Source organism: Trifolium pratense, linkage group LG7, assembly GCF_020283565.1.
Source record: "Trifolium pratense cultivar HEN17-A07 linkage group LG7, ARS_RC_1.1, whole genome shotgun sequence".
NCBI classification, from domain to species: Eukaryota; Viridiplantae; Streptophyta; class Magnoliopsida; order Fabales; family Fabaceae; genus Trifolium; species Trifolium pratense.
In genome coordinates, this window is record NC_060065.1 from 29,928,602 (window position 1) to 29,941,801 (window position 13,200).

At 32.1% G+C, this 13,200-nt stretch overlaps 2 protein-coding genes across 2 annotated transcripts; one reads left to right on the forward strand and one right to left on the reverse strand.

Annotated features, from left to right (window-relative positions):
- The first annotated feature begins 1,295 nt into the window (after window positions 1-1,295).
- Window positions 1,296-6,430, forward strand: LOC123897524 (remorin-like). Its single transcript, XM_045948200.1, has 5 exons — window positions 1,296-1,771; window positions 3,720-3,770; window positions 4,307-4,394; window positions 4,927-5,008; window positions 5,957-6,430. The coding sequence occupies exons 1-5, from the start codon at window positions 1,600-1,602 to the stop codon at window positions 6,149-6,151; spliced, it is 588 nt and encodes a 195-aa protein (XP_045804156.1). The 5' UTR covers window positions 1,296-1,599; the 3' UTR covers window positions 6,152-6,430.
- Window positions 6,431-8,313: 1,883 nt separating this feature from the next.
- LOC123897523 (transcription factor MYB17-like) lies at window positions 8,314-11,532 on the reverse strand. The gene is made up of 3 exons (XM_045948198.1): window positions 11,033-11,532; window positions 9,815-9,944; window positions 8,314-9,127 (listed from the first exon to the last, which is right to left on the reverse strand). The coding sequence occupies exons 1-3, from the start codon at window positions 11,166-11,168 to the stop codon at window positions 8,470-8,472; spliced, it is 924 nt and encodes a 307-aa protein (XP_045804154.1). The 5' UTR covers window positions 11,169-11,532; the 3' UTR covers window positions 8,314-8,469.
- Window positions 11,533-13,200: the final 1,668 nt, after the last annotated feature.

Below are 13,200 nucleotides of genomic sequence, written 5' to 3' on the forward strand. Positions count from 1 at the left end.
AAAGAGAGATTAATTACCGTTTTAGTGAAGGTCTATCCAATTACTAATTTTGCAGAAATCTACTTATGACCTTCAAATTCAACATCGTCTACCAAACACATCGTAACTCCAAATTTGACGAAATTTAAATTAAAACAAGGGTAATTTCGTTAGCTTTCCGGACATGTAAATACTATTGAAAAATGAGCTACAGTGTGAGAGACATGACAAAAATACAAGTAGTAGTTCGATACAATAATTGATTTGTACAGACCTTCACTGAAATGATAATTAATCTCTCTCTGTAACTCCATATTTAGTGAAGTTTGATTCTGTGGAAAACTAACTCGATTGCAGCCATATCGGTACAAGTTTGGTGAATTATGGATCAAAATGGAATTCTGTGCGAAGTTTTGAAGTTGTGACTCGAAAACAGATTTTGTGCAGAATTTTGGGGGACATACCTTCACTAAAACGGTAATTAATCTCTCTTTGTAACTCCAAATTTAGTGAGGTTTGATTCTCTGAAAAGATAACTCGATTATGGTCATTTCGGTATACGTTTGGTGAATTATTGATCAAAATTGAGTTGTGTACGACACTTTGAAGTTGTGACTCAAAAACAGAATTTTAGGGGGGGCAAAATCCAAAAAATTATAAAATAGGGGGGGTAAAAGTCTGCGTTTTAAAACAGATGGGGTAAAATTCCGATTTAATCAAAACAGGGGGGTAAAACTGCATTTAAGCCAATTTTTTTTAATTATTTGCTAACACTTCCTCTATTTCAAAATAAATGTCAATTTAAAAATTAAATTTTGTTTCAAAATGTATTTCATTCTCATATTTCAATATAATATTTTCCAATTCTACCATCTAATTAATACTATATATGTATATTTCAAAATAAAGCAACTAATAACTTATATGAACAATTTAATAAAAATATTACTTCTTTTAACATCATAAATAAATTTCTTAATACGCATAAAAACCTTAAACATATTCTTTTCATTTCAGGAATATCAAATGATTAATACAAAGAACACAATCATATACCATTTGCGTCCATTTGATTGTAAAATATAAATATTGGACAAAATAATATAAGACAGAACATCAAATGACAAAATTTAAGAGATTGAACAAATTTTGTCTTATACGATATTTGATGGATAAAAGATTATTTTGGTATTTTAGACATCTTGTATATAGAACAAAAAATTGTCTCGTAATTCAATGAAAGACAAAAATTTAAGATTTTATTTTGTGCAATCCCATAAACATTAAAATAAAACGCAATACAATTAAAATTGTTCAGTCAAAGCAGATCAAATAGGTTAATTTTGGTCATTATCACATTTTTTATTAAGTTATTTTTAAAAAAAAATTATTTACCAAAAAAATAAATAATAAAATAAATTAAAAAAGCCACTCTGTATGAGCTGTAGAGCCACAACTTCTATGTTCATCTTTAACGTTACTACAAATACTTGTTTTTGTTCTTGTTCTTTTCAGATACAAACATAAACATTGTTATTATCTTCTTCTCTCTGTCTCGTTCATTACATAATAATTTTATTTTTTTATTTTTTTTATTTTACCCAACCAAACTCCGAAGCTATGGCTGAACTCCAAACCAAGGAAGAAGCAGCTCCAGTTCCGACTCCAGCTCCAGTGGAACCTCCACTAGCTGAGGCACCACCGGCTAATGTTGTTGAGAAGAAAGAGGCAGCAGCTCCGGTACCACCTGCGGCGGAGGACACAAAAGCTCTTGTTGTTGTGGAAAATGAGAGTGAGTTTTTGAATTCCTATGTTTAAATTTTCAATCTTTTTGCTTTTAGAAATCATGGGTTGTCTTCAAAATTCAATTTTTATAATTGTATCAATAGTTTGATTGGGTGAGTTTGTTGGGATAGTTTGGTTCTTGAGAAAACAAATTGAAAAATTAATGAAACTATGGTTTTTTTTTTTTTGTGTGTGTGTGGGTTTAATCATTACTAGTAATGTTTTTGTTATAGTAATTCTGTAATTGTCTTTGAGCTTGAGTTTTTGTTTAATTGAAGGTTTTGTTTTGGAGCTTTAATTTGAATTGTTGGTTGAATTTACTATTGTTCATATATAAGCTTTATTTGTTGTGATGTTTTGTGCTTAATTTGATTATTTGCTTATTGCTTTCCTGGAAAATATTTTTGGGTTCTCATCAAAATCCTAACTTGATGTATTAGGTTGTCTAATTTTTGTCTATATAGTAGAGTGTGTGTTTACACTTTGAAGTGTGCCGAGTTCGAATCCCGTCAAGAATCATTGTAAAATGGTCATTAGTGTCGTTTTAATTATAAAAACAAAAAGAAAAAACAAATAGAGTGGGTTTGTGACTGTTTTCAATTTTTGGAAAAAATGGGAAAAAGTTTATTTTTCTTTACTTTTTCTGTTTTATAATGGAAGGGTTTTATTTAATTTTGGGATTCTTATGATTTTCATTGTTCTTTTGGGAAAGTTGTTAGTAGTTTTAGCTTCTCCTAATAGTAATTCATTTTTCCTCTTATCTGAATTTTCCAAATGCTTTTTTTTTTTTTGTTTTCACCACCAGTTTAATCTGGTTTGGGGTCAGTTCTGGCATCAAGTGGTTCCAGCCCCCTCCCGATTGCAGTTGCGGGGGATCGAACCGTGGTCCTCCCTACTAAGTTCAGCGTCAATCACCACTGAACCAACTAACGATTGTTCATATCTTCGATAAGTGATATGTGAGGCATGCCTTTTCAATTATTATACTTATGGCCTTGGATGCTTTCTATGATGTGACTTGTTAGTTATATATATGGGGTAGGGTTGTATCATTTTCTTTACCTTACCAAAGTTGGTTTGATTCTTTTCTATGCTCATTATGGCAACATAAATGATTATCTAGCTAGCTGTAGTTTTTGGGCCTCAAACTAACTATATTAATAAAAAAAAATTAAATGAGTATAAAGTACAAGTACTTACACTTAACCAAGTAGTTGAACTCAAGCGGGTAGTGAGTTTCGGTGAATGTTAAAATGATGGAATCAGATTAAGTGCAGTCGTGACTGCATGCAGTCAGCGACTGTGAACCGCAAGATCAAGATCAGACGGTTTGGATTTTAAGACAAACTTTTATTTTGGTTTAATATAAAATTTTGAGGTGTTATCTGGACCATTCGATCGTGATCATACGGCCTAAATTTTCTGACTAAACCTACTTTTGAATTCACTCCTAAATTGGTCGGTATACTTGAGTTTGAATCCTGAATGGAACACTTTTATGCTAGATTTTACTTACCTTTAAACCAAACTCCGAAATACTAGAGTTTTTCCTTTAAGAACCGGAGGTTAAGGCCAAAAATAATTTCACTCAACAAAGCTTGTTAAATAATTTCTTGTTCTATATGTCAATAAATAATTTCTCATTAGCCCCTCAAACTGATTATAAAATATGTCCCCTCCACCATGTTTTAAGGAAAAGTTTGTTTTTTTTTTTTTATTGTGTAAATGATGCTTTGATTTATAGGAAAAGTTATTTAAACACTTATAATGTCTTACTGGCATCTTTAATTTATTGAACATAATATAAAAGTTAGCATCTTAATTAGAATCCAATAAAGGAAACATGTATTATTTATTTTTTTATCAAAAAGGAATCATGTATTCTTTTCTTTAGCATTGATGTAATTTTCCAAGATATCATTGCTTTTCTTTACCATTATTCTTTTGGTCTACAGAGACACCAGATCCTATTAAAAAGAAAGCCACAGGAGGATCCCTTGATAGAGGTTAGTCTTGTTCACTTTTCACATATTTCAAATTTCTTTATCATTACCTTATTAATATTTGATCTTAATAATCATAGCTACTTGTTTCATAATCACTTGTGAACTATATATAATTCATGTTTCTGCACCAGATCTAAGGTTTTTTTTGGATTGACTTGTATGAGTTTATCTACCGACATTAGCACTTGTGAGACAATTTAGGAAAGTTTATCAAAACCAACTTCTGACATGTCCATAAGCTCTTTAGGATAACTTGTGAAAAAAAGCCTATAACTTACATAAACACTTAAATGCAAGCGCTTATGCTATAATCATTTAATTAAGTTGTTTATCAGAACAAAGTCCTAACACACGGCGCAAATATATGCCTAGGTTTATTGCTGTCACATTTCCATATCTTTCTTAGTAAAATGAATATTTACTCTTATGAAACTTCTCTTCAAATATGCTTTCTAGAGATGATGGTTAACTAATCAATTTTTCCTGATAGCATTTTTCTTCCTAAAAAGTGACAAAGTATTTTTTGTGGTCTACAGATATTGCTCTTGCAGAAATAGACAAAGAGAAAAGGTTATCTAATGTGAAGGCATGGGAAGAAAGTGAAAAATCCAAAGCAGAAAACAAGTAAGAATTTACTCTAATCTTTGTTTTGCAGTTAGTTAAAATAGGGATGAAACTTAGTTACATTGCATAAAGAACAACCCTTGCTAAAACATTTAGGCAAAATGCATTCAGTGATCCATTAAGTTTTGGGTTTGTAGATAGGTCCTTTAAGAATTTTACGTAACAAATAGGTCTTTAAGTTTTTTAGGTAACAAATTAGTTTTAAGTTTTTAATTTATTGTACCGTTACCTTTCCAGCCTCTATTATAAAAACGCTAATATAGCCCTTAACTTAGTAAGATGACACTGAACGCTGTTTCTTGTTATTTGGAAGCCAAAACGCAGTGTTCACTACCACCTCTTAGTTAATTAATATTGTTAGGTTTTACTGAGGGTAGAAATCGAACTCTTGAGTCTGACCTTCTTATCGCTCCACTTCTTATCTCATCCTCCCCTGACCTCCCTCAATGTTATCACTTAGTTTCGAATCCATTCATGATATTATCAACATGTTCAGTATCCTAAAATTGTGATTATTGCTTTATTTTATCAGAGCACAAAAGCAACTCTCTACTGTTGCTGCTTGGGAAAACAGCAAGAAAGCAGCTCTTGAAGCTCAACTCAGAAAAATTGAGGTAATAATTAACATGTTTAATTATTTATTAAAGTAGTAGTTGCTATTATTGATTAAAATATGGTAGCACTATAAATTGTGAATCACGTTGGTCCACCAAACAGATAAGCACATCTTCTTTAAGGTCTAAACAAAATATAATCAAGATATGAAACTTAAAATAAAGATAATGTTTAATGTTGTGATTGTGACAGCAAAATATGTAGACTTTTGAAGAAATAAATTCTCTTTTTCTTTATCTTGTTGTATTCTTACCAGACATTTGGAACTTGTAATCCAATTATTCTTTTGCTTTTGTCGATGGTATCAAATTAAATACCTATGGAACTCACAAATCACAAAGAGAAATCCTTCTATATAAAGAATTATGCTTATATGAATTAAATAAGAAACTCTAAAGTGGATCAAAAGTTAATACTTTTTCACTGACAAAAATTGTACTTATCTCAATTCTTGGTCAGACTTTACTTACCTCCCGGCCGAACTCTGGATTACCAGAGCCCCCTTCCTATGGAAACCAGAGGATTAATACCATAAATGTAAAATTTGGTAGAGCTGTCAATTTTAACCCGACCCGATAGGTTGGTCCGATGGGCCCGTGCTTTGGTTGGATTGACTCTTTAATAATTACATGCCCGAAAACAACTAGGCCATTTTGGCCCGGACAGATTGGCATGCTGGGTCAGATTGAGTCTATTTTTATGCAATTTTTTAAAAAATTAAAATAGTTTACTTGTTAAAAATTCGAACTAGCCTAGCTCTGCCCGGTGTGTTTTAGGCTAGGCCGAACTACCAAATTTGTGGCATAATGAAACTATAGACTACCGCTCTTCTACAGTTTAATTTGTTTATATATGAGACGGAGGGAATATATTTTATAAGGTCAATATATTAATATATGGTTAGAATTTAGAATAAGAATTTGTTTAAATCTTGAACACCTTTGCAGGAGCAATTGGAGAAAAAGAAAGCAGAATATGGTGAGAAGATGAAGAACAAAATTGCTATGCTTCACAAGCAAGCAGAGGAGAAGAGAGCAATAGTTGAAGCAAAAAAGGGTGAAGAAATTCTGAAGGCAGAGGAAATAGCTGCAAAACATCGTGCAACTGGAACCATTCCAAAGAAACTCTTTGGATGCTTTTAATAATGACATTATACAAGTAATGAAATTTTGTCTATAATGTTGTTATTATTATTGTTGTTTGTTTTTAATGTTGTTTGTGTGTGTAAGGAAAGTAATGGAAAGGGAAAATACAATTGAGGAACATGTTGGACAGCTCATAGGATCTTTGGTTTAGTTGAAGTGTCCAATGTCATATATTTTTTATTTATTTTTTTGTTTGTAGACGAAGTGTCAAACATTACCTGAATATGTTTTCTTTTTAATTATAAAACTCTTGGGCGAATATGATGCCTATTACTATTGCTTTATTTTATTTTAGAGAAAAACGCTCAATTTTATGCATATTCATGGTGTGTAGAGCAGGATCCAACCGAATGTTAAGACTCGTTCATGTTTACTTCATTTGACCAATAAAAGATCAAGTTTGTTCGGGTCTAAGGTAATGACTTGTTCGGGTCTAAGGCAATGACTCGGCCAAAATCTAAAGACGCGCATTAGTGTTTAGTATAACATGTCCCAACCTTATCTTATTACACTAGTAATGAGCTTAATCTACTCCTTTTATGTTAAGTACACTTTTGATAGTTGTCAAAATTGACAAATTTAAGCAATATATAAATGCGGATTAAGAAATTGTTGTTTTGTCTATTTGAACTCGCAAACCATATGGCTAACAAAACAAGAAAAATGTAGCGGTTCAATACCGATGAATGTAGCATATCATATGTTGATTCATATTGTACAACTGCAAAGAAAGATCAAAAGAAGAGAACAAAGTTAAAACGTACGTCATACAATGAAAGTGAAGACATACACTTTGAATGACATCTTGATTTTGCCTAAATTTCTTCATACCTGACATTAACACTTGATAGAATGAATATCGAATCGAAAGTACAATTCAATCGGTACTTGCATAGACATCTGATATGATAGGGTGCATATTCAAACATGAAAATTTTCATTTATCCAAACCTTAAATGTGTGATTTACATCACTAGACTACATGGCAAGGCAGACCCAAAAGCCAAATAATTCAAGTTAGCGTTTTAAACTTTGTTTTGGATTGGGCCAAAGCCCAATGCACGCAGAGCAGAGCGCTCCAGATCTAGCTCAATACCATTCATTCGCGGAAGTTTCTCCTACACGTCAATGGTAACAAACATAGTAGCTATTATACGCCCCTGCGGAAGATACACACCCCACGCACTCCCATGACCGTTAGATCCATCTCTTCGGTTATAACTGTCTCCCTCTATATAAAGGCAAGTTTTGTTGCCAAGGTATACAATTCAATCACTTTTCACTTCATTCTCTCTTGATCACATACTGATTTGAGTGTTGGAGTGCTAAAGTGCAGGGACGGAACTAGGTGCATTTGATTAGGGGCAGCCGCCACCCCTGTTAGTCAAAATGTTATGAATATGCATACTTGAATTACATACTCGCCCCCCTAAAATGTGAGACACTTGTGTTGATTGTTATTAGATTTAGAAAAAAAGCATGATATTGAATTTTATTTCAACACCACTCATTGCACTCCAGCATACACTACTAATCCAACTCTTGTAATTTTCCATTCATTCAATAGACATTCACCATATGGCTTCAAACCAAGCAAAAACTCATAGATGAGTTAACTTTTTGCCACCCTTAATAAGTTTTTCTGGTTCCGTCCCTGCTAAAGTGTCTTGCTGATATTTTTTCCACTATGATTCACCGTGCCTGAGCTCTACCTCGACTTTAACCCCTCAAGTCTCGCCATTGAAATCATCTTATTTTGTCCGGAGCAGGTCAGAAAAGATATGTTGTTTAGCTCACTTTACAAAGATGAATGCCTCGTCATATCTTTTCTGAACCATGTTCAAAACTTAATTTTAATTTTTAATAAGCCTTGTGTATCCAAAAATGGCTTTACAATAATTAATAATGACACCATATTCGAATAGACAAGACTTAGAATTATTGATTGATACTATTCACTACCAATTTGTAGTCAAACTCAAAGACCACATGACATGGTCCAATTCCAAATTCATTATTGTTGTTTATGGAGTAGCATTAAATTCTTTCACATGTGAACCCAACAAATGTTTTTGTACCAAGAAATATGGAATATGGAATAGTAGATATGCTACATACATGTGAGAATGTAAAATTCACATATAATGATGTTAATAAACCTTACAACCTAAAATACCACATTGTCATTTCATTAGTACTATATAATATAATCATCTCATACTTCTCCAATGGCTTACATAGAAAACACTGCTTAGTCTACAAAATTAACCAAAGCATCATTCAACAAAGCACTAAAAAAAAGTGCTTAAAAAAGCTTATTCTAAGAAGCTCATGTCATTGTTAGAAGGAAAATCCAACAAGAGCTGCAATGCAGTGTCAGATGAGTCTTCAAGATCATTAGAGCTTGATGAATCATCACAACCAATATCAAATGACTTGTAGTTTCTCCATTCAAAATCTTCCTTCACATTGCTTGCAAGAGTTGATGAAGCCAAATCTGTTATAGTAGTAATAGCAGAAACTGATCCACATTTTGTGTTATTACAAGATGACCCTTCTTGAGACATGGAACTTATGCACCTAGTTTTATCATCATCGTCGTCGCCGTCATCTGATTTACGAACGGAGCGAAAAGATTGTCCAACTTCAGAGTTCCATATCTTAAGGAAATAGTCAGAATCAGAATCAGTTTTGTTACTTGCAAAAGAAGGAATGTTGTTATTGTTGAATAAAGATGAGTCTTTTGAGAGCCTTGCTTCTGCTTCAAGTCTTGCACTTTCCCATTGAGCCATGTGGCGCGTGGCGATAGATGAATGTGATTTGGAAAGTGGATAGTAATGTGATGAGGCTATTGGTTCATGAGTTTGTGGATCAATTCCCATGCATACGAGACGTTTCTTCAAGTGTGTGTTCCATAAATTCTTGATCTCATTGTCTGTTCTTCCTGCTAGCTGAGAAGCTATTGCAGCCCATCTGTGAAAAATTGTTTCATTTGTTTGAAAATTCTTAGAATATAGCATTGGAAAAAATGGACATGGAAATCATTAACAGATATTAATGCAATGAAATTTTAAAATATTAGTTGGAGCCTATGAAGCACTTACACATATACGGACATCAAACACGATACAAATACTGACAAGTAGACACGTAATAGTGTAAGAAAATGAAAGTGAAATGTAACATGTGTCAGTATCGTGCAAGTGTCGGACACTGATAAATGTTAGACATTGAATACACTTTCGATCTGAAGTGTCAGTGCTACATAGATCAAAGAGGCCCTATACTATGGTAATAAGTACAATGATTCATGTGCTTAGGGTTGAAAAGGTATTTCATTGGTCAAGAAACAAGTGGTTCTTAAAGTATATAAAGGACAATATTAGCCCACCACATGTTACACCCCTTAAATTGGTGATTCAATATCAGTATGGTACTATAAATTTTAAGGATTAATTTAACTACTAACAAAGGACAATTTTTTCCTATCAGACACTATAGATCAAAAATTTCAATTTCCAAATACCTGCAATTGATTGAATTTTAGAATCCATTTTCACATATAACTAAGGAATAGGACCACTCTAAAGTGCAGTCTTACAAACTCAGAAGTAAAATTTCTCTGCTGAAGCAAAATCTAAAGGGAACTCACTAAATTACCTATTTCCAAGGATGGCATGTAGCTGTATGACTAGTTTTTCTTCCTGAGGTGTAAAGGGACCGCGTTTAATATCAGGTCTCAGGTAGTTCGTCCATCTTAGCCGGCAACTCTTGCCGCAACGCCGAAGGCCTGAAAGAAAAGAAAAAACATACAATCATTGAAGAAATGTTTTTAGTTTTTTGCAAAGTTTTATGTAGCTTTTGTCGTCGCAATCTTTGATATTGCAAAAGATTGTGGTCAAATACTATTGTTGCATTTGAAGAGTCATAATTTTTTTTTTTTACGTTGCAGTCACAATCGCGGTTTAGATGTACACGCCCGGCGCTTAAGACAGATAACAGTTAGTATAATATTTTTAGGACTTTATTTTATTGAATAAAAGCAAACACAGCCAAAAAGATCGAAAACTTGAGGTGTTAACTCAGTGGCAAGAGTTTAGCCTCGTAATTTCAAGTTGTCGAGTTGAAAATCCCATCAGAGATGGTGATAAAATGGTCATTAGTGTCACTTTGATTAATAAAAAACAACAAAAACATTGGAACTTTCTCTTGTCCTTTAACTCAATATTATGATCCTAATAATAACTTGTTATGTAAAAAGTATAAACAAATAAAGGGTCACGAAAAATCAATAAAATAAATTTGCTTAACAAGCACATAGCTTATTTCATAGAAAAATCACTTTTAGGTAAAACTTCAAATATACCAACAAATTCACAAGAAAGTAAAAAAAAATAAAAAATTATATTAAAGAAACATATATTTATTCATATGTAAATGAAAAGTTAGATTCAGAACATTTATGTCTTGTTTGGATAAACAGCTTAAACACTGATATCAAAAGCTCTTATCAGATAAGTACTTATTTATAAGTCATTTTGATAACAAAAAATATTAAAATAAAGTCAAACTATTTTCATGACTATCCTAACACACTATCCTAACAAACTCTTATGAAAATAGTTAAAATAAGCCATTTTCATGAACTACAATAAAGTCATTTTTATATACTATAAACCGTTTTCATGAACTATCCTAACAAACTTATGAAAATAAGCTAAAAATATCATAAATTATTTTTGTCAACTCTCGAAAACAGTCTCACAAATACTTATATCAACGGATAAGTCCAAATAAATTGATCCAAACATACCCTTATTTCTTCCTAAGACATAAGGAGGGAAAAAAACTTTGATTCAAAAAAGAAAGCTACAAAACCTGCTAACTTAGGAAGAGAACGCCAACTACCATGACCACCATTTTTCTTGATAAAATTAACAAGAATTTCATCTTCTTCAGTTGTCCATGGACCTTTCTTCAACCCCATTTTGTCACAACATGGTGTCCTTCCCATTTTTTTTCCTCTCCAAAATGAACCAAAACAAAGTACTAATAAATATATATTATGAAAAAACCAAAAAAAATAGTTCTAATATTTAACACCTTTAGAATAATCACAATGATTCATTATTATTTGTAACACTTGAAAAGACTAAGGAAAACACTTTTGTAAGGTCTTAAAGTGAGAATGACATAAAAAAGGGAAAGATTTAAATGTTGAGAAGTAAAGTTTGTGAGATGTTTATGTGAGTGTGAAGCTATTTGAGGAGAAGAAGCATTATTTATTGATTCATACGGCGTTGTGTAAGAAGTGAGAGAGTTGTAAGCGAGTTTTAAGCTGGTTGTGTGCATTAAATGTGTGCAGTCTAATAATATTGAGATATTGAATGTCATATATGTATCATGTTACATGACACCAACTACATTGGTACAAGTGTAACAAGATTTAGTCATGATTTTGTTTTGAAGTGACAAAAATATATTTTGAGTTAATTCATTTTCTAAATTTTGTGGAATGGATTTTGAATGAATTGATTTGCGCTCGATTGGACACGTCCTGTTTAGACGATCACCACTCAACAATGACACGTGGACTGTCTAGTATCGCTGTCCTGCGATCAGATAACGCCTGTCACAATCATAGGGGACAAAAGAGAGAATATATTGTAGGTCTTTTTTGAAATAATTTCTTCCTTGTATAAAGTCTACCAAAAGATTACATGAGGTATGCAATATCTAACCCTAAATATCTCTCATTTATGGCACTTACTGACTTAATCGTCGGAGTGTGTGCAGGTACCACCCCCTCCTTCACAACAAGGTCCAACCATCAAATATTGTAGGTCTTTTCTGAAATAACTTCTTGATCTATGAAGTCCACCAAAAGACTACACGGGGTATGCAATATATCTAACCCTAAATATTTCTCACTTATCACGCTTACTGACTTGATTGTCGGAGTGTGTGTAAGTACCACTCCTCCTTCACAACAGGGTCCAACCATCAAATACAACTAGCTAACCAGGCAAAGTTCACACACAACACAATGAATTCCACCATCGTATCATCCAAATCTCAGATACAAAACAGAACATTGATGTCTTCGCGAGAGATCGATATGCACTTACACACAATCTAGATCTTTTATAAATTTGAGCAAAAAATAACCATTTTTTAGTCAAAAATCTGGATTTGAACCAAATTATATTACCACAATAATGTGTGAAGCTATTAGTCAAAAAAAAAATTAAAAAAAAAAAGTGTGAAATAGAGAGTAGAGACCAAAAACTAAGATAAAATAGAAGGACAAAAAACGTTTATATTAAGGCAAATGCTAAATAGTGCCTCCGGGGCACTTTTTAAGCCCTTAAATAGTAAGTTTTTTATAGAATTTTTATCGGAATGCGTAAAGTCAACGCATTGGAAATTATAGTGTTTAACTTTTTGAATAAAAATTTTCTTTAAATTGAATGCTTAAAGAGTGCCCCGGGGGCACTCGTTAGCAAGACCCTTATATTAAAATAAAAATGCGCATAAAATGTTAACACAAACTACAAATGTTTCTTCTTCGAATTGAGCAAATTGAATCGTTGTCGGAAAAATCTTGCACAAAGATAGTAAAGAGTATGCATTGAACATTTGAAGATATTGATTTGCACAGAAATAGTATAGAAATACAGATGCAATGAATATGATAGTGACTGCATTAATGAGAGACTCAAGAAAAATAGTAGAAAAATAACATAAATATATTTTATCAAATGTGTACGAATAAAATAGTATTGTATTATTCATAAATATGTTTTTCACTATTAAATTAATAGATAGATCTTACAAAAATAAAAATAAATAAAAAAATTAATAAAATCATTATAAACTCAAACAAGTAGATAAGATGGAGTTCGAACTTCGATCATGACGTCTGACCTAATAATTTTGTCACTTTTTGTCGGTTGAAATAAGATTCTTGAACAATCTCATCACATTTTATTTAATCTAAAAATAAGATTTATTGATTGAATAGTATAAACTAACTCATATATAAT